At 36.0% G+C, this 18,650-nt stretch overlaps 1 protein-coding gene across 1 annotated transcript in view; it reads left to right on the top strand.

The window, feature by feature from the left end:
* The window catches only part of HDGFL3 (HDGF like 3), a 72,758-nt gene that overhangs the window by 32,102 nt on the left and 22,006 nt on the right, over positions 1–18,650 (top strand). The window contains exon 2 of the mRNA XM_057719992.1: positions 14,591–14,667. Within this exon, the coding sequence (XP_057575975.1) occupies positions 14,591–14,667 (77 nt within the window). The remainder of the gene's footprint in view (positions 1–14,590; positions 14,668–18,650) is intronic.

The following is an 18,650-nucleotide window of genomic DNA, read 5'->3' as shown; positions in this document are numbered from 1 at the left end:
GCCGGGGCGGCGGGCGAAGGGAAAGCTGCGACGAAGTGAGAGTGTAGCATAGACATATATACACTACCAACTGTAAAATAGATAGCTAGTGGGAAGTTGCTGTATAACAAAGGGAGATCAACTCGATGATGGGTGATGCCTTAGAGGGCCAGGACAGGGAGGGTGGGAGGGAGGGGATATGGGGATATATGTATAAATACAGCTGATTCACTTTGGTGTACCTCAAAAGCTGGTACAAAGGTGTAAAGCAATTATATTCCAATAAAGAGCTTAAAAAAAAAACAGTGCAATGAAATGTTGAGAACTGGGTATATGGAGTCATTGTCTGAGTGTGAATTTTAATTCTGCTTTGTAGTTGTGATCTTGAGAAAGTAACTTGGCCTGTTTTGCCTTAGTTTCCTCGTATGTGAAGTGAGTTCATAATCATAATACTACAGGGAATTGGGAGGATTAACTGAGCTAATACACATAAAAACTTACAATAATACCTGGCATATCAATAAAAGTTCTTATTATTTAAAAAAAAAAAACCTGCTTGGGTAAATACAGCCTTCATCAATAATTTCTCGAAGTGTTTTAGGAAATTCTCAGGCAGCTACCCTATCTGCACTCACTGCCTCCCCACTTACTTTTATGTTGTGAAGGTTGGCTGTAGCCTTGAACCGATGAAACCAGCCATGGCTGGCATTAAAAAGATGCGCCCTCTGATTCTTTGCTGTGTTTCTTCAAGTCTTCATAAAAGCTTTTAGCTTTCTCTTGAATCAGCACTAAGTTGAGCAGGACTTGATGCTGAGGTTGATCCTGCATCCACACACTGAAAAATTTCTCCATCTCCTACATCACTTTTTCATTCTTCTTCAGTATTATTGTCAACATCATTGGCACAGCAGACTTCACATGTTCCATGATCTTGTCCTTGTTCTTTCGAATCGTACTGATGGTTGAACGAGTCTTGTTATAAGAATGAGCAACATCTACCTTTTTTTTGCCCCTCTCCACTCTCAATTATTTTCACTTTTGTTTCCATCATTACCACTTCTTAGCAGTACCAGCTGCGTCACCACTGCTTTTACTTTTGCTTCCGGACATCCTGGGCTTGAAATAAAGATATTGTACTCTATACAGTACTGTACAGTAAAGTACACAAAATCACAACCTCCTGTAAAGGATGTATGCACGTGACAATGTATGCCAGACACGTGAGCTAACTTACATGGTTGGACATGTGAACGCATGTTTGCATCTCTAAGAAGTATGCAACTTGAAGGTTTGTATGTAGGGGACTTACTGTATCCCTAGCTAATGGTCCATGAAAGACTTGCATTCTTACCACAAGAAACTCTTGGAGTACAAGGTAGTCTCAGTGCATTCATCACCCATTTCACTCTTCCATCAGAGGAACTAACCAGGAAGTCCTGTACTCTTTCTCAAGATTTCTCAGACTTGAGTCAAACATCAGTGTTCTGTGACTCCTAAGCTCTAGAAGATATATCTTAAGCTCTCCAAGTAGTCTTGTTGAAAATTCTTTCCCTATGTCAAGGTACTAGGGGAAAAGAAGCTTTTTCCAAAAATCCTATCCTGATCTCTGTCGCTTCTCTTTCCTTGTCCAACCCTTTCTTTGTTTCGTTTTGTTTTCTTACTGTGCTAGAGCTAAAGTTTACAAGGTTTTTTGCCCACATTCTATGCAAGTGTGGCATGGTAGTTACTCATCTCATTTTGGAATGTATTATCTATTGTTTTGGACCTTCAGCTGAAACGGACACTCAGGTAGTTCCTTATCAACATCCTGTTTTATATGCTATTTGCCTTCTTCCTGCTCCTTTTTTGAAGGTGTCTGCCTTGGATAGTTGCCTACAGTCACTGTAACAAGAAAAGTGATTAGTAACTAATTTATTAAACCAAACAGTAAGACATAATAGAGAAAAGATAGAGGAAAGATTAATAAAGATTGGGAAAGGGGAAGAAGAGAGGGGAAAGCACTAAATACCTTATTTTGTTTCAGATTAGAATAAATAGATGCTGTCTTATTATTTTGTAAATATTATTTTAATAGTGCTCTTGAAATATAGGAAGTACTTACTGAATTAAAAATGAGGTGTTTGAGTTATAATTCATGTAATTAAGATAAACATGAAGAGAAAAAACAGAGGCATAAATAAACAGACATTATATTACAAACAAATGGTCCCATTTGGATTGATAAATAAAATCCAACAATGCAATGTTTATAAGAGATCAATCTTATACAAAATAGTAGAAGACAAAAATTAGCCCCAAATTAGAAAGATCTTTTATCAGATTTGAATAAAATGAGAAATGGCAGTAATTTATATCATATAAAATAGAATTTAAGGGGGAAAAAAGCAGATATTGCATATCATTTTTTGTTGACAACATAAAGCTCAATGAATTGACACCAAAAATAAAAGATGTACCCAAATTGGTACAAATATTGTGAATTCCATTCACAAGTGTCTAAATTTAGTTTAACATGATTGTCTGTCTTTACTTTTTTTTTTTTTTTTTTTTGATGGGGGAGGCAGGATTTGGAGGATTCGAGTAATGCAGTGAATTCTCTTCCCATTAAAATGTACTATGTAAAATTTTGCATATAATTAAGGAAATTTTGCTGGAGAAAGACCGGCTAAGACTCCCTACTAGGGAAATGGAAAAGGGAAGGCTAAATTCTACAAATATAGTGTTCTTAGAAACTCAAACCAGGTTTAGAACTGGAGACCCATTCCAAACCCCCCTTGTATACAAGAGGGAAAAGATGCCTTTATATCTAATCAGATAAGGTTCTCATTGGTTCAGAGGGCTGGGGGGCTGACTGTTTAAAGGAAAAGTCATCCTCAACATACATAAACAGCAGGGTCTGGAAGTTTAATTGTCCATTTGCTCTTTACCTAATAAAAATTCCATCTGCAATTATTTTTTTAATCAGACTTGACAGGGCAAGCCATAAGCATCAATATTTTTATTGGATTACTCTTACAAAATATTTTTGTTTATTTTTAATTTCAGAAGAAATGTAGTTTTATGGCACTACCATTCCTACCCCATTGAGATTACTAGCATTGATAGTTTGGCATGTACCCTTCCTAATGTTTTCCTCCACTTACATAAGCATTCACATGCACACATGGTTTTCTGTAGTTACCATTTTTTATCCTGCAGCTTGCTCTTTTCACTTGTCCTTGATGTATTACTAGCTTTCCCAGTCAGCATATATAGGTCTTGGCTGTGGATGTGCCATAGTATGACTGCACCATAATGTAGCTAACCATTCCTACACTGATAAAGTTGTTTCTTCTTTGGCAGGAGAGCCTCAGTGAACATATTGGTTTGTTTATCTTTACATACTCACTCATGTTCTTATTTCTGTAGAATAGGTTGTTTCCTAGAAGTGGAATTGTTATGCCATGTGGTATGTATGTTTTAATTTTATAATATATGCAATCATATCAATTTCTTAAATGTTTGTAGCTGATTATAGTCCTAGTAATTGTTTCTGTGGGTGCTCATTTCCCTCACTCACTATTAGGCACATTTCTAGCTTCAGAAAATAATTCATAAAATTATTTTGTGACTTGTGAAATCACAAAAATAATACAAGAGAAAATATGGGAGAATTTTGGGGTAATCTTGGAGTCGGAAAGGCCTTTTAAGCAAGATACAAACTCATAAGCCACAAAGGAAATGATTAATAGCTTTTACTATATAAAAATTAAGAATTTCTGCCAGCAAAAAAAAAAGTGTTGCAGATGAAATCAAGACAAATGATAAAAGGGTAAAAAAACATGTAATAAATGGTAGCAAAAGGGCTGACATAGATAGATATTGGGTTGGCCAAAAAGTTCATTTGGGTTTTTCCGTAACGTTATGAACTTTTTGGCCAACCAATAGATAGATAGATAGATAGATAGATAGATAGATAGATAGATGGATAGATGGATGGATGGATGCATACATACATACATACATACATATATACACACACAGACATAAAAACAAAATGAGCTTTTACTTATCAATAAAAACTAGACAGCAACTCAGTAAAAACATGGGCATTGGATATGAAAAAGCAGTTTATAGAAAACATAATACAAATAGCTTTTTAACATATGAAAAGGTGTTCAACATCATTTATAATTAAGAAAGTGCAGATTAAGGCAAAACATTTTTCACATAGCAAATTTAGATAAGATAAATAGATATTATTCATTATTAGTGAAGATGTAGGGATATAGGGACTCACACTATTGGTGGAAGTACAATCTGACAATTTGGTGGTTTTAAAGACTGCTTTTTAAAAAAATTTTTTTGATTAAATTATAGTTGATTTACAATGTGTTGATTTCAGGTGTACAGCAAAGTGATTCAGTTTTATATATACATATTCTTTTTTGGATTCTTTTCCATTATAGGGTATTATAAGATATTGAGTATAGTTTCCTATGCTATACAGGAGGTCCTTGTTGTTTATCCATTGTATAGCTAGTAATGTATATCTCTTAATCCCAAACTCCTAATTTATCCCTCCCCTGCCTTTCCTCTTTGGTAACTAAATTTGTTTTCAGTGTCTATGAGTCTGTTTCTGTTTTGTAAATAAGCTCATTTGTATCTTCCTTTTTTTTTTTTTTAGATTCCATGTATATATAGTGATATCATGTGATATTTGTCTTTGTCTGACTTACTTCACTTAGTATGATAATCTCTAGGACCATCCATGTTGCTTCAAATGGCATTACTTCCTTAAAAAATTTTTTTTGAATTCAATTGTTTTTTAGTAGCTAAAGTATTGTACGCACATAGTTTTAAAAATCAACCTAGGCTTATAAGAAAGCACAACAATTTCCTGTCTTATGTTGATTTATTGACCAAACAATATCAGTTGACTCCATTTTAAGAACAAGGTTATAACCAACTTGTTATACTACCCTCATCCTCTCTCCCCTCTCCTCCTGTTTTTACCAAAATACTATGAAATTTTTGAAACATATTGAAAGTTGCTATAAAAAGTGAACACCATACCCCCACCACCTGGAGTCTACAATTAGCATTTTGCTAGGTTTGTTTTATGACATTTCTATCCATCTAACAATTTCTATCCATCCATCAGTTTATCTTATTTTTATGTATTTTAAGTTAATTTACATACATTATTTTATTCCTAAACACTTTAGCATGCATTTAGAATTTAATGTTTATTTACATTTTTGAGGTAAAAGTTACATGCAGTGAATGCATAAGCCTTAAGTGTTCCATTTGATGAGTTATGACAGATTTATATACCTGTATAATCCAAACCCTTATCAAGATATGAAATATACCATCAGCCCAGAAAATTCTCTCATGCTTCTTCCCAGTCAATCATCACTCCCACCTTCCCCCAGAGGTAATCACTATTTTATTTAGATTTTTTTTCATCATAAATTAGCTTTTTCTTTTCTGCAACTTCATATAAATGGAGTCATGGAATATTCCATCCATGCAATATTCCAGTATTACTCTTTTATGCAGGCTTCTGTCATTTACCATAATGTTTTTGAGATTCATCCATGTTATTGTATGATTGATAACTTCATTCTTTTTATTACAGAATAGTATTCCCTTCTTGTATGAATATACCACAGTTTGTTTAACCATTCTCATGTTGATGGACATCTAGACTGTTTCCAAATTTTCACTCTTATGAGTAAAGCTACCATATACATCGTTGTACAAATCTTTGTGTGGACATAAGCTTTCATTTCTCTTGGGTAAATGTATAGAACACTGTGACAGTTTGGTATGTTAAAAGATATCCACAATAGATAGCACTTCACACAGCTATTAGAATGGCTAATATTAAAAAAAACTGGCCACACCAAATGTTGTTTAGGATGTCGAGCATCTGGAACTCCTGTATTATTCAAGGAGGTATAAAATGGTATAACCACTTTGGAAAACAGGAAGTTTTTTACAAAGTTAAACATATACCTACGCTATTACCCAATATTCCTTCTCCTAGCTATTTATCCAAGAAAAATGAAAGCATATATTCCCCCCAGAAAAGGTACAAGAATAATTATACCAGTTTCATTCACAATAGTCAAAACTGGAAACAATACAAATATCCATCATTGCATCAAGAGAATGAATGCAGAAGAATACTACTTGGCAATATAAGGGAATATTAGAAGTATATTACTAATATAATATGAATTCATCTGAAAAAGACATTGAGCAAAAGAAGCCAATGACCAAAGACTTCCTGCTTTTTTTTTTCTTTTTTCTTTTCTTTTTTTTTTTTTTTTGAATTTTAAGTTCAGAAACATGCAAAACTGATCAGTGATGATGAAAATCAGAAAAGTGGGTGCCTGTGGTGGAATGGGAAAGACTGGTAAGGGAGAATGAGGACATGTTCTGATATGGCTTAAGTGTTCTATGCTTGGTTAGGGGTTGGTTAAATGGGTATATGCGTGTATCAAATTCTTGTTCAAGATACTCAGTACATTTAAGATCAGTATATTTCACTATAAATTTTACTTCAATAAAAGTGAAAATAAACCTAAAAACAAGTGTATTTTATACCTGTGCAAAATTGAACCTCTATGGACAATTGATTAAGACTGAGGGAAAGTTGGGGGAATAGGCCAGATGTTTCAGACATTTCGATTTAAAATGTGACTGCTATAATTTTGTTTAAAAAAAGGAGGGATCTGGCAATATAAATGAAGATCTTATATGAAGATCACATAAAACCAAATCCCTCACTTTTTACTATACACCCTGTTGTCAGATTGGCTCTCCCCTGGTATACTGTGAGTATGTGTTAATGCCCCATATATGCTCCCCTCCAGAATCAGCAATGTAATATACTAGTGAGGGACCTCAGTCAGTCATCTGGCCTATCCCCTAAGTTAAAAGCACTGCGTTCTAAGTGTATTGTAACCTCTCAAAATTATTGATAATTTTTTAAAGATGAAAATGGTGAGGTTTTTCAAAGTTTCATTGAGTGAAAAATAAAATGTCTTTCAATGTGAAAGTGCTCTTTCAACTAACAAGTGATAGTTCTTATATTCTTGAAGATAATTAGGGACAACAAAAATCAACAGATTTTTTGAACTGTTATTTTGGAAGTTATCTCCTTATCATCATGTTTGGAGTCCTTCTAACAGAGTGTTATTTTCAGATATTAAGTTAATCAATTACCTGTTTGTTAATCCAAATATACTCAAATTTTAAAAATTCTTTCCCCTTTGTCTTGTGCACATTTCCTTTTTCCATAGTGTGCTTCCCCTTTCTTTCCCTACAGTAAATTTGTTGGCTCATTTGTAGACTTCTCTTTATCAAAAGCCATTTTATAATATCACAAGCTTTTTTTTCCGCTCCATAATTTACCCTCACCTCATAAACTTTCATAGGTAAAATGGTCTTTTTTTTTCTCCACATTCTTAGTCAGCTAGCCCCCAAAATTATTCTTATTGGTATATTCAAAGAGACAAGTTTGTCTGTCTTTCTTATTTTCTTTTCTGAAGCATAGAGACTCCTTTATACCATAACCTCATAATAGTTTTTCTTAGTAATCTGTTATTGAAAGTATTCTGTGGTGTATCCTTCTCTTCTTCACAGCCAGGGTCACTAATTCTCTCCATGTGCAAGTGTAGGCTTCTTCGGATCCTGAGTCAGTAAGGAAACCTTGGTCCTCGAGGAATATTTATTTTAAACTTAGCATCTATCAGGTGCTGCTTTAGGCAGTAGAGGTATTGTGGAGAACAAAACAAGTTTCTCTCTCACAAAGATTATATTCTAATGTGAAGAAACAAATAATCAATGTCAGGGATATTCTTACAATAAAAAAATAAAGCAGAATAAAAGAATAGAGAATGACAGGATAAGAGGTGTTATTTTAAGTTGGGTTGTAGGGGAAAAGCCCTCTGATGCAGTGCTGTTTGAGCAGAGATTTGAACAAAGTATGAATGGACCATGAGCCTTTCTGAGAGAAGAGACACTGCCAAGGGAGAGGGACCTTGGTATCTTTGCCTAGCCCTCTGGCCCTCAGGACTTCTCATCCTCCACTCAACCCCACTCCGAACTACCACCTGGACTCCCACAGTGCATGAAACCTCTAAGCTACAACATAAATTTGAGCCACTGTGTGGAGCCCAGCATTCTGATAAGAGTCCTCTGATGTTGGTGCCTATCTGTGTTTTAATCACTTCCTATTCATCCTGTTGGTGAGAGAGAGGATTCCCACCATATGTTTTGGGGAATGGCTCAATACACAACACTGGAAAGATAAGATAGGCAACAATTTATTAGTTATGTAAACTCACATCCCAGAGGAAGAGGACACTGCATGCCATACAGGGTGACCTGGAGGTTGCACTCAGAAACAGTGAACGACTGGGGCAGTGGGAGGCAGGCTTTGTAGTATCAAGAGAGTGGGGTTCCCACAGGAGGATGTGATTGGCTTGCCTGAATAATTCTGAAGCTAGCAGGGAACCGAAACCTGCTACTTAGAGATAAAGAGAAACTGTGCTTGGTCCCTTTGATGACAAGGATTTTTTGACTAGGGGACCTTATCCATGGGAGCAGAGCAAGGAAGAGAACTTGGCAGGTACACCAATTTTATGGTCAGATGTTGAGGCAGCATGAATATTGAGCTTCCAGTCTTATACCACAATCTGAACCAAATCATTTGTTTCACAGTGAGTACTCTGAACTCCACAGCATCACAACAATTATCAGACTTCACTGCTTGATTAAGATAGGAGCCTAGATATCTGAGGATAATTAGTAATGACTTAGTCAAAGTAGCAATATAATGTTTTAAATTAACGTAGAAGGTGGTTACCCAGTTTTTTTTAAAGAACTTTAACTCTTTAGCAAGGAACTTTTGTTGTTTGTTTAAAAAAAAATTTTAAGGATATGACAGAGTCAGCACAAAGTCCAAGTTATTCTAGTGAGATGTGGCTCTCTATGCAGATTATTCAGGACATGAAGAATAATAACCTTTTACTGTATTCTTTTAACAGGTAGAATACTCCAAGGCCAATTTGTTATTTTAGCAGAGAAAACCAAATTATGGTTTTGTATTAATAAATATTTGACATTAATGGATTTACAAGCGTTCACCTTTTAATCATATGAATAAATCCATCAAAACTGAGCCCGCTTTGGCAAAATTTCAGTATTTCATTGCATATTTTTAGACTTTTATTTGCAGTTATTATAATAGTCCAAGGCAAATAAATTTCCCTCTCCACAAATCTTCTATAGCTTTCAGTATCCAGGTTTGTCCTTCACTATCCTCTTTCACATTTTGGGACAACCTCGATACTTCAAGTACAAGACTAATCTTTTCCCATCACTAAACAAGAACACATACCACTCATTTTTTGCATACATGGTTGTACTTCTGTGTCACTATTGTCCTTAGTATAGTCTCAATCTCCATATTAATTATAACTTAACCAAAGTAACTAACTTCTATTTCACAGAGAAATTGAGAAATTTCTGTCACATACACGTTTTAACAAACCAGCAAAGCTCATGGATATGCATAATACACATATCCTTTCCACTACATAACATATAAAAATTAAAAATCACATATATGTTAAAACTACACTTGCTGACCAGTGTTTCAGTGTTCTGTCTTACTTAGGAATTATTCAAAGATAGTAAGATTATCCTTTAATTAACTCAATTTAATATTAGTCCAGGGTCTTAAAGTTAACTATTGGAAATTGTTTAATTGTAACATACCACAGAACATAATTACTATTGATACAGAAAAGTTTGTCAGAATTATAATTTGTTTATGTTTTCCTTAATCTTAAACATCATGGAAGTAAGCTTATTGGTAGACCCTTTTAAGAAGTCCAGATGTAAATTAGCATCTTCATGAGAAACCCCAATAAGGAGTCCAGATGTAAATTAGTATCTTCATGAGAAACCCCAATTTTATTTTTTAAAATTTACTTATATTACACTCTACAATGGTTAAATCCAAATAAAGACAAATAGTTTTTAAACCAAAATTATAAACCAGTCTGATTTGATCAAAGATTCACTTTGATTACTTAAATTTGGATTCTGAATAAAAATAGTTCTGAGCTAACAGTTCCTATGAGAGGTGTTTTTTTTTCCTTAAAAGACCACCACATTTAATATAGTGTAGCACTCCTTTAATTAAAAAAAATTGGACATTTTATACATTTTTAAAGTATTAGGAAAATAAATGTGCACTGATGCAATTTTGTAGTCTCAGTGCAGATATTCTGCAGATTTAAGCAGACATGTTAATCGTTAAGAAACAAAGACAACTAATCCACAGGAACCACAGCAGGAGGGTGGAATGTCTTACACTGTATATCAAAAACAGCTGGAGGCTTCTTAAAGCACTGATTCTTGGGCCTAACCCTCAAAATGTCTGAGTCAGTTGTTCTGGGTTCTGGACTGAGAACTAGCATTTCTAATGAGTCCGCAAATGACACTGATGGCAAAGGCCCAGGGATGAAACTCTGAGAACAAGTTTCCTAGGAAATATGAGGCTGCCTCTCTCCAGGCCCCAAGTCCATGGGGGCTGTTAGAGTTGTAGACTCCAAGGGATAGAGCCTCAGTTTCTAAATGACATCCCCTAAGTGTCTCTGTAGTGAGCAAAGCAGACAAATAAAAAAGAACAATAACAAAAGGCCACCATATTTAAACTACTCTACAGTCACTTTTTAATTTCTTGAGGATTCTTATGTTCCTTTATATTAGATTTCTGTAATCTTATTAGTATCTATAAATCAATAAAAACAGAGCTCTTTCATTTTAAGAAGTTTATATCTAATTTGTTAATACTCTTCCCAGAAGCTAGAAAAATTTTCAAACTCACACAAGGAAGGGTAAAGCCTCTTTTTAAGTATAGACACACAGAGAGCCTACCGCTTCAGGTCTGCAGGTTAAAGGAAACACAAAATACATAACACTCACTGATCTAGATCTCATAGGACTTTTCTTCTTTCCAGTAAAAGCAAGACTTATTCTTCTACAAACCAAAAGACTCTTGTACCAGATTATTTGCCCTGTCATACCCCAAAGAGACTAGGTCCCCATCCTCCTATTATGGGGAATAACACACTGGTTGTGTGCAAACCAGAATCAGAACCAAACATAGCCAAGAATCAGAAATAAAAGTGAAAAAGTCAGGAAAATAGAAACAGTAGAAAAACAGAAACTCTGAAGATAGTTCTATTGCCACTTGGTATTCACTCTAGAAGCCAAAACAAACAAACAAAAGAAGGTATACCACTTGAACAACTTGGTATAATTCCAAAACTGTCAAAATGTAATTTTCAAAACAAAACTCTCGATAAAATATAGTGAGTGTATGTCAACATTTAACACCTTTATGAGGGAAACCAGCGTGATGGTAAGGCCACTATTTTGGCAATATTTGTTACAGGCAGCATGAACTCAAATATTCAAAGGGACCAGGCAAGTAGCATAAGTAAGGGATGCAGGCATTTACAGCGTCACCTGAAGAGTGGTGGGCAGTGTAACAACCTTGAGAGAACGTGCCTTGTCTGAAGGCAGCTGTTGATCATCATCAGTGAAGTGTTGCCTTGTGGGAATGTAGGGTTAGTGTTGCTTATCCCTAGCTTCAGTATTTTTTCACAGACGCTGTTGATGTGGATTTCAAAATGAATCTTCCAGTTTTAAAGTGTTGATTACTTAATTCAGTTTTTTAAAAACACTATATGGGGCTTCCCTAGTGGCACAGTGGTTGAGAATCCGCCTGCCAATGCAGGGGACACAGGTTCCATCCCTGCTCCAGGAAGATCCCACATGCCGTGGAGCAACTAAACCCGCAAGCCACAACTATTGAGCCCATGTGCCACAACTACTGAAGCCCGCTCACCTAGAGCCCGTGCTCCGCAACAAGAGAAGCCACTGCAGTGAGAAGCCTGTGCACCACAACAAAGAGTAGCCCCCACTCACCACAGCTAGAGAAAGTCCGTGCACAGCAACAAAGACCCAATGCAGCCAATACATACATACATACATATATAGATAAAATAAAATAAAATATAAAATAAAATAAAAACATTGTATGAGCCAAACAAAACATTTCTTCAGGCCAGACATGGCCTAAGGGTAGTCAGTTTGCAACTTCTACAGTAGATGTTAGTTGTATAACGTTATAGCAAAGGAAGAGTTTAACCAAAAGTTGTGTTTTATTTGAAAGAGTTTTAAAAGGTTTTTTAAAAAAAGATTCACTTTCAAGTTTTCTCAGAAGAGTGAAAAAAAAAAGAACATGATGTGATAGCAATTTGTCAGCTAGGAATTCAGTACCTCCCACATACATAAACATACATTTCCATATTAAGTTCTATTTTTTGTCCATTTAAAATATAGTTATTCATTTTCTGGCGATCTGTATCATAACTGAATTTTTTTTTAATTTTTATTTATTTTATTGGCTGTGTTGGGTCTTGGTTGCTGCACACGGGTTTTCTCTAGTTGTGGTGAGCAGAGGCTACTCTTCGTTGTGGTGTGTGGACTTCTCATTGCAGTGGCCTCTCGTTGCAGAGCACGGGCTCTAGGCTCATGGGCTTCAGTAGTTGCGGCACATGGGCTCAATAGTTGTGGTGCACGGGCTTAGTTGCTCTGCAGCATGTGGTATCTTCCTGGGGCAGGGATCGAACCCATGTCCCCTGCATTGGCAGGCAGATTCTTACCCACTGCGCCACCTAGAAAATCCCTGAATATTCTTAACATGACTGAACTGTAAATTTTAAAATGTGTAAGATGGAAGACTTTATTTTTTTACCACAATAATATATGTATGTGTATGTATATATATACATATATAATTGAATATATATTTAATTCAAGATGAAATTATTCATTTTAAGTTGATAGTAGTGTAGGGTAGTGTATTGAATGTAACACATACAGGGTTTACACAGAAGTTGTAGAGCAGGCAACAGGGGAAAGTTAGAGACAAGAAGATACTTTGAAAGGCTGAAAAAGAAAAAAAAAAAGAAAGGCTGTTATGGCCTCGTCAGAAGATCATGAGAACTTTTTTAGGGAACTACATTTAGTAATGGGAATGGTGTTCAGTTTGGAGACATTTCAGGAGCCAAATTGGAGAATTTGGTGAAAAACTGAGTATGGAACTTAAGGGAATAATAAAAAGATTAAAGTTACCGAGTGTACCAATACTTAAGATAGGAAACAAAAACAGATTCAGAGAAAACTAGTTCAGTTTTAGACAAGGCGTGGAATTTCAGGACTTGAAGGAAACCTAGAGGTATACCTAGTGCAACCATCTCATTTTACAGATGTGAAAGTCATTAAGTGATATCTTTGATATCACAGTTTAAATCAGAAACAGGGCTTAATTACAAGTTTCTAGACTCAAAGTCCATCTTTTCTCAGTACGCCAGAGCATCTGTTCTGTGACACATGGTTCATTCACTTCAGAGATGAACTTGTGATGGTGTAGTAATCCTCAGACTGTTGCTATATGTTAGTTAAGAAGGCCTGCAGATTTCTTCAAGACACTGGATACCAGACCCTTTATCTTGTTTTATAAATTGCAAGTGTGCCTCTTCTCTTCATAACCTTTTCTTCATTTTAAGCTGCTTGTAGGACCTGTAAATGGAAATGGTTTGTAGGTGTTTGTAATTTCATGCCTGGAGCTCAAAGGAAAGGTTGGGGCTACAGATGGAGATTTAGGAGTCAAGGACCATTTCTTGAAACATTCTAAGGAATAATGTGTATACAACTGTGTAGCATTCTAAGGAATTTAGACTTTATCCTATTAGAAGTTCTGAACCTCAGCTGTGCGTAAGAATTGATGGATCTGGGGAAGGACTGATGATCTTTATTTTTAAAAAGCCCCAGAGATTTCAGATGCACAGCTGTGAAAAGCTGTTGAAGGATTTGACACAATCAAATATGCATTTGAAGAGGTAATTCTAGCTTCAGTGGGTGGGGAGAGACTTGCAGTAGTCCAGGCAAGAGATGATATCTTTTAACGACTACATGATATTTTGAGTTAATTTTCCTTAATTCTCCTATCTTATAATGCTTATGTTTCCAGGGGGGTGGTGTAAAACTTTGCTACTATCCCCCAAAAGTGCATCTTTCTGTTTCTTTTTTGCTATTCTTTTGAATTATTTCACTAGGACAGATTTCCCAAGAGTAATTCTGTTGAGTTGAAGGAAATGAGTAGGTTTGTCTCCTGATTATGTATTACCATAATGGTTATAATCAATTTACAGTGTTACTCTCCATATGGTGTGCCAAATATGACCTTTTTTTTAATTTTTTATTTATTTATTTATTTATTTATTTTATTATTTTTTGGGGGGTACACCAGGTTCAGTCATCTGTTTTTATACACATATCCCCGTATTCCCTCCCTTCCTTGACTCCCCCCCCCTCGAGTAAATATGACCTTTAGAATCGTTTTATAAAGTTTAAGAAAAGAAAAACTATTGGGATTTTTATTAGAGTAATTTTATTTTGAAATTAGCAATAAATTATCAGAACAATGTTTGTATAATGTTTATACTATTTTACATGATTTTATCTTTAATAGATTGATGAACTCCCAGAGGGAGCTGTGAAGCCTCCAGCAAATAAGTATCCTATCTTCTTTTTTGGCACCCATGAAACGTAAGTCTGCGAAACAACTTAGATTTCCAACAGTTCTAATTTGATTCTGCTAGACTACATTATTTTATATGTTGTTAAAATCATTATCATCAATTATATAAAATTACAAAGGTAATATATTTTTTCTTAATGTAAAGATTTTTCATTTATTTTGCCTTGAATGTCATTTCTGTTTCTGCTTAAGTGTTGAGCAGGACCCAGAAGTTTCCTTTAAGACACTTTTAAGTCCTAGGGTGGTCTCCTTACCATTTCCGATAATCTCTTTTGTAGCTTTTATATTCCCTGTATAAAGAGAGATGTCTTCATAGTTCACAGAACAAAGTTATGTTCTCTCAGCCTCCTTCAATTTGTCAGACCCTGTAAGAAACGTACCATCTTTCTAAGTTTTGTAATTGTGTTGATCAGAGTACAGATTAAACTGTTGAATAAAGGAAATAATATAGGAATTTACTTCTTTCTTTGGAAATAGTCCAGAGATAGGCAGATTGATCAGGGTGGGTAGTCAGCTCTGCTCTAGGGACCCAGGTTTCTTCTGTGTATTGTCCTGCTATTCCCTGGGGTGTTGCCCTTATCTCCTTACTTAAAAAAAAGACAAAAGAGCAACAATTGGCTCAGCAGTACCTGTGCATCTTCCAGGTAGAGGGGAGAGAGAGAAGAGGTAAGGAAATGACACAGAACTTGCATTTTTTCCAGTGGCAAGAGCTTGGTCATACAGCCACATCTAGCTGTAAGGAAGCTGGAAACATAGTCTCTAGCTAGGCAACTCTGTTGGGGAAACAAATTGGGAGGAGTAATCCATTAAAAGAAAGAAGATGATAGTGGATACTAGGGAATAATAGGCAGTCATGACACACTGAGAATGTATATAGTTATTACAACAATGTCACAAATGGAACAGGAACTGCAAATGGCTGGGTGGCGGCGGGGGGGGGGGGGGGGTGGAGCTGAAAACTAAGATGAAATTTTATGTCTTCAAATTCAGGGTCATCCCTATGTTCATGTGAATGTTAGTAGAGCCAGGCATGAACTTTTTCTTAGCTTGCTGTCTCTACCACTCAGACATCTTCTTCATTCTCATATTGAAAGAGAGCTAGCCAGGAGAGGACCCTTTAAGACATACTTCTTTCTTGTCTTTATGTGAGAAATATTTGTTTCTTTCAAGAAGTTGGTTTTATTCTGTTTTATTTTTGTCTAATAGACACTTGTGGACTATGCAACTTAACATGTTTTTCTCCTTGAAGAGGTTGCTAGAAGCTTAGAAATAAATGTGTTACCTATAAGTGATACCTATTTTTGCATTTCCCTCATTCCTGCCTCCATTTTATGTCTATACCGTTATTTTACTTTTTCTTTAGGACCTAATTCCAAATGATCTGATTGTATATCTAGAACAAGGCAGGATTTAATAAACAAGATTATCACATTTCCACTGTATGCACCAAAATCAACCATTTACTAATATTATGTGGTAACTTTCATTCACTTAGTAAACATTTTCTAGGTATTCTTTAAGGAACTGGAAATAAAAGTTGCCCTTAAAGAGCTTGCCACCTGGTATATTGCTAGTAAATGTAGCAGACTCATTCCAGTGAAAGTATGAAGGATTTCATGGAGCTATTTCTTATAGCATCCTTAATATAAGTCAGTGGCGTAATTCCAAGTCTCAATTCAGTAAAGCATTTCTACCAAGGAGCAGTGTGATAAAGTCTGTATGTGAGTTTTTCACTGGTTTGATTATCCAGAGGTAGATTTTAAAACATCTAGAGGAGAATAAACTTTAGAAAAGCTGTTATAACATTGTTTGCTGATCGTTTACTAGTTATTGAGTATCCTTGAACCTGAGATCATATACCCTAGCAAGTACTTAATAGTCAGTCTGTCTATGAAGGCAGAAATCCTGTGGATGTTGCTAAGCCCTATATACATAGTGCTTTGCACAGTGCCTGGCCCCTGGTGGGTGTTTTTAAAACTAGCTGTTGAATGAATAAAAATTGATTCAATGAAATTAATGAAGGGGGGTGGGAGGTATCTGAAAGGTGAGGAAGTTAACAAGAAAACTGTGTCAGCAGGAGCACCCCCAGGACGGGCCGGGATGTTCCTCAGAGCATGGCTTTGGTTCTGTTGCTCAGACAGGTGATTGGAGCCCCAGTTTCTTCTGCTCCGTATAACTTAACCCCAGTAGTGTTAGTCAGGACAATTTTCAAGGCAGCCTGTGTCAGAAAATATATATATATAACATTCTTAGAGCATGTAACTTTGAACAATTTTATTTTCTGGCCCACCATTTAAACTGTATAAAACATACAGCAAAGTTAACTAATTGAGAGGGGATTTGATTTGTGGAATTATCTGTAATTTAAGAAAAACCAAGATTGTGTATCAAAAACAACAACTTGTTTTCGAATAGCTCATTCAGTGTCCCTCTTTCTGGCAACAGCTAACATGGCCAGTTGAATCATTAACGCTGACTCCTGTGGCATAATTAAAGTACACACAAGCTCTGGTTATCATTAATAGCTGACGTGAACCTCAGGCAGCTTAGCCCACAATTAATTCCTATACATAGAGTCAAGGACTGGAGAAAGGTCAAAAGCCACAGTCTAATAATTCATGTCAAATTGCTCTAAAAGTGAAATCACCATAACCAAAGTCACATTTCCTTCTCATGTTCAGTTTGTCAGGCATTTGGTTAGAATGTCCAGTAACCTGATAAACTATCTCTGGATTCAGTGAAATGTAATCATGGTGAACAATTAAAGGTAAACAATCAAGGAATGTTCAGTGATTGGGGTCAGAAAGCTTCCTCGTGATTTTATCAACTTGAATTCTTAATCAGCTGGGCTGTGTAAGGAAGGGATCAGTACTAAGATCTAGTCAGAAAATGGAATTTATAAAAATCAACACTAAACTGTTAACCTGTTATCTCAAAGCTTTCAGTGTCATCTCTGCTGATAAGTTCCAGATATCTCTCTCCAGCACAGACCTTTCCCCTGAATTCCAGAATCACCTGCCCAGCTGCCTACTTGACATCTTCACTGGGATATCTAATCCAGTTTTCAAGTTTAACATCCAAAACTGAGCTTTTTACCCTCAAATCTTGTTCTCTCCAAAATCTTTCTATTTCAGTAAATATCAATTCCATTCTTCTAATTTCTTGGTCTAAAACCTTGGAGATAGCCTCAGTTGCACCGTCTCTCTCACATGCCATATCCAGCCCATCAACAAATACCTTGCCTCTTTCTTGAGAGTGAATTCAGAATCCAACCACCTCTCATCCACTGCACTGCTTACACCCTGGTCCAAGTCACCATTGTTGTTTACTTCAATAGCCTGATTAGTCTCTCTGCTTCTACCCTAGTACCCAGCTCTTCAGTGTGTTTTCAACACAGTAGCCAAAGTGACCCTGTTAAAACACAAATTGTCCCTTCTCTTCTCAAAACCTTTAATGGCTTCCCATCTGACTCAGAGCCTTTGCAGTGGCCTCCAAGGCACGGCATAATCTGTGCTCCCGCCCTGCTACCTCTCTGACCTCATCTCACACAGCTCTCTCTTCACTCATTTCACTCTAGCCACACTGGCCTCTTAATTTTTCAGACACACTAGGCATTCTCCCACCTCAGGGTCTTTTGTACTTGCTCTTCCTTCATTCCGCTCTTCTGCAGATAACTACGTGGGCTCTTCCTTCACCCCCTTCAGTTCTTAGATATTCTCTTTTCAGTGAGGCCTTCCCTCTTGATCTCTATTTCTAAAACTGTAAAATGCACCCCAGTCCTTACTATCCCCCTTCTCTGCTTCATCTATAATTTATTTATTTTCAGCACTTCATACTGTGTTTTTTATTTATCATTTCTATTGTCTAGATCCCTACCCTTGCCACTAGAATGTATGCTTCATGAGGGCAGAGATATTCATCTTTTTGTTCCCTGAAGAACCCCCAGCACCTCTGGAAGAATGCCTGATACATCAGAGATGTTCAATAAAAT

This window comes from Hippopotamus amphibius, chromosome 2 (genome assembly GCF_030028045.1).
Source record: "Hippopotamus amphibius kiboko isolate mHipAmp2 chromosome 2, mHipAmp2.hap2, whole genome shotgun sequence".
In the NCBI taxonomy this organism is placed as follows: Eukaryota; Metazoa; Chordata; class Mammalia; order Artiodactyla; family Hippopotamidae; genus Hippopotamus; species Hippopotamus amphibius.
Note: the sequence above shows the minus strand (reverse complement) of the source record. Positions and strands in the feature narration are given on the sequence as shown.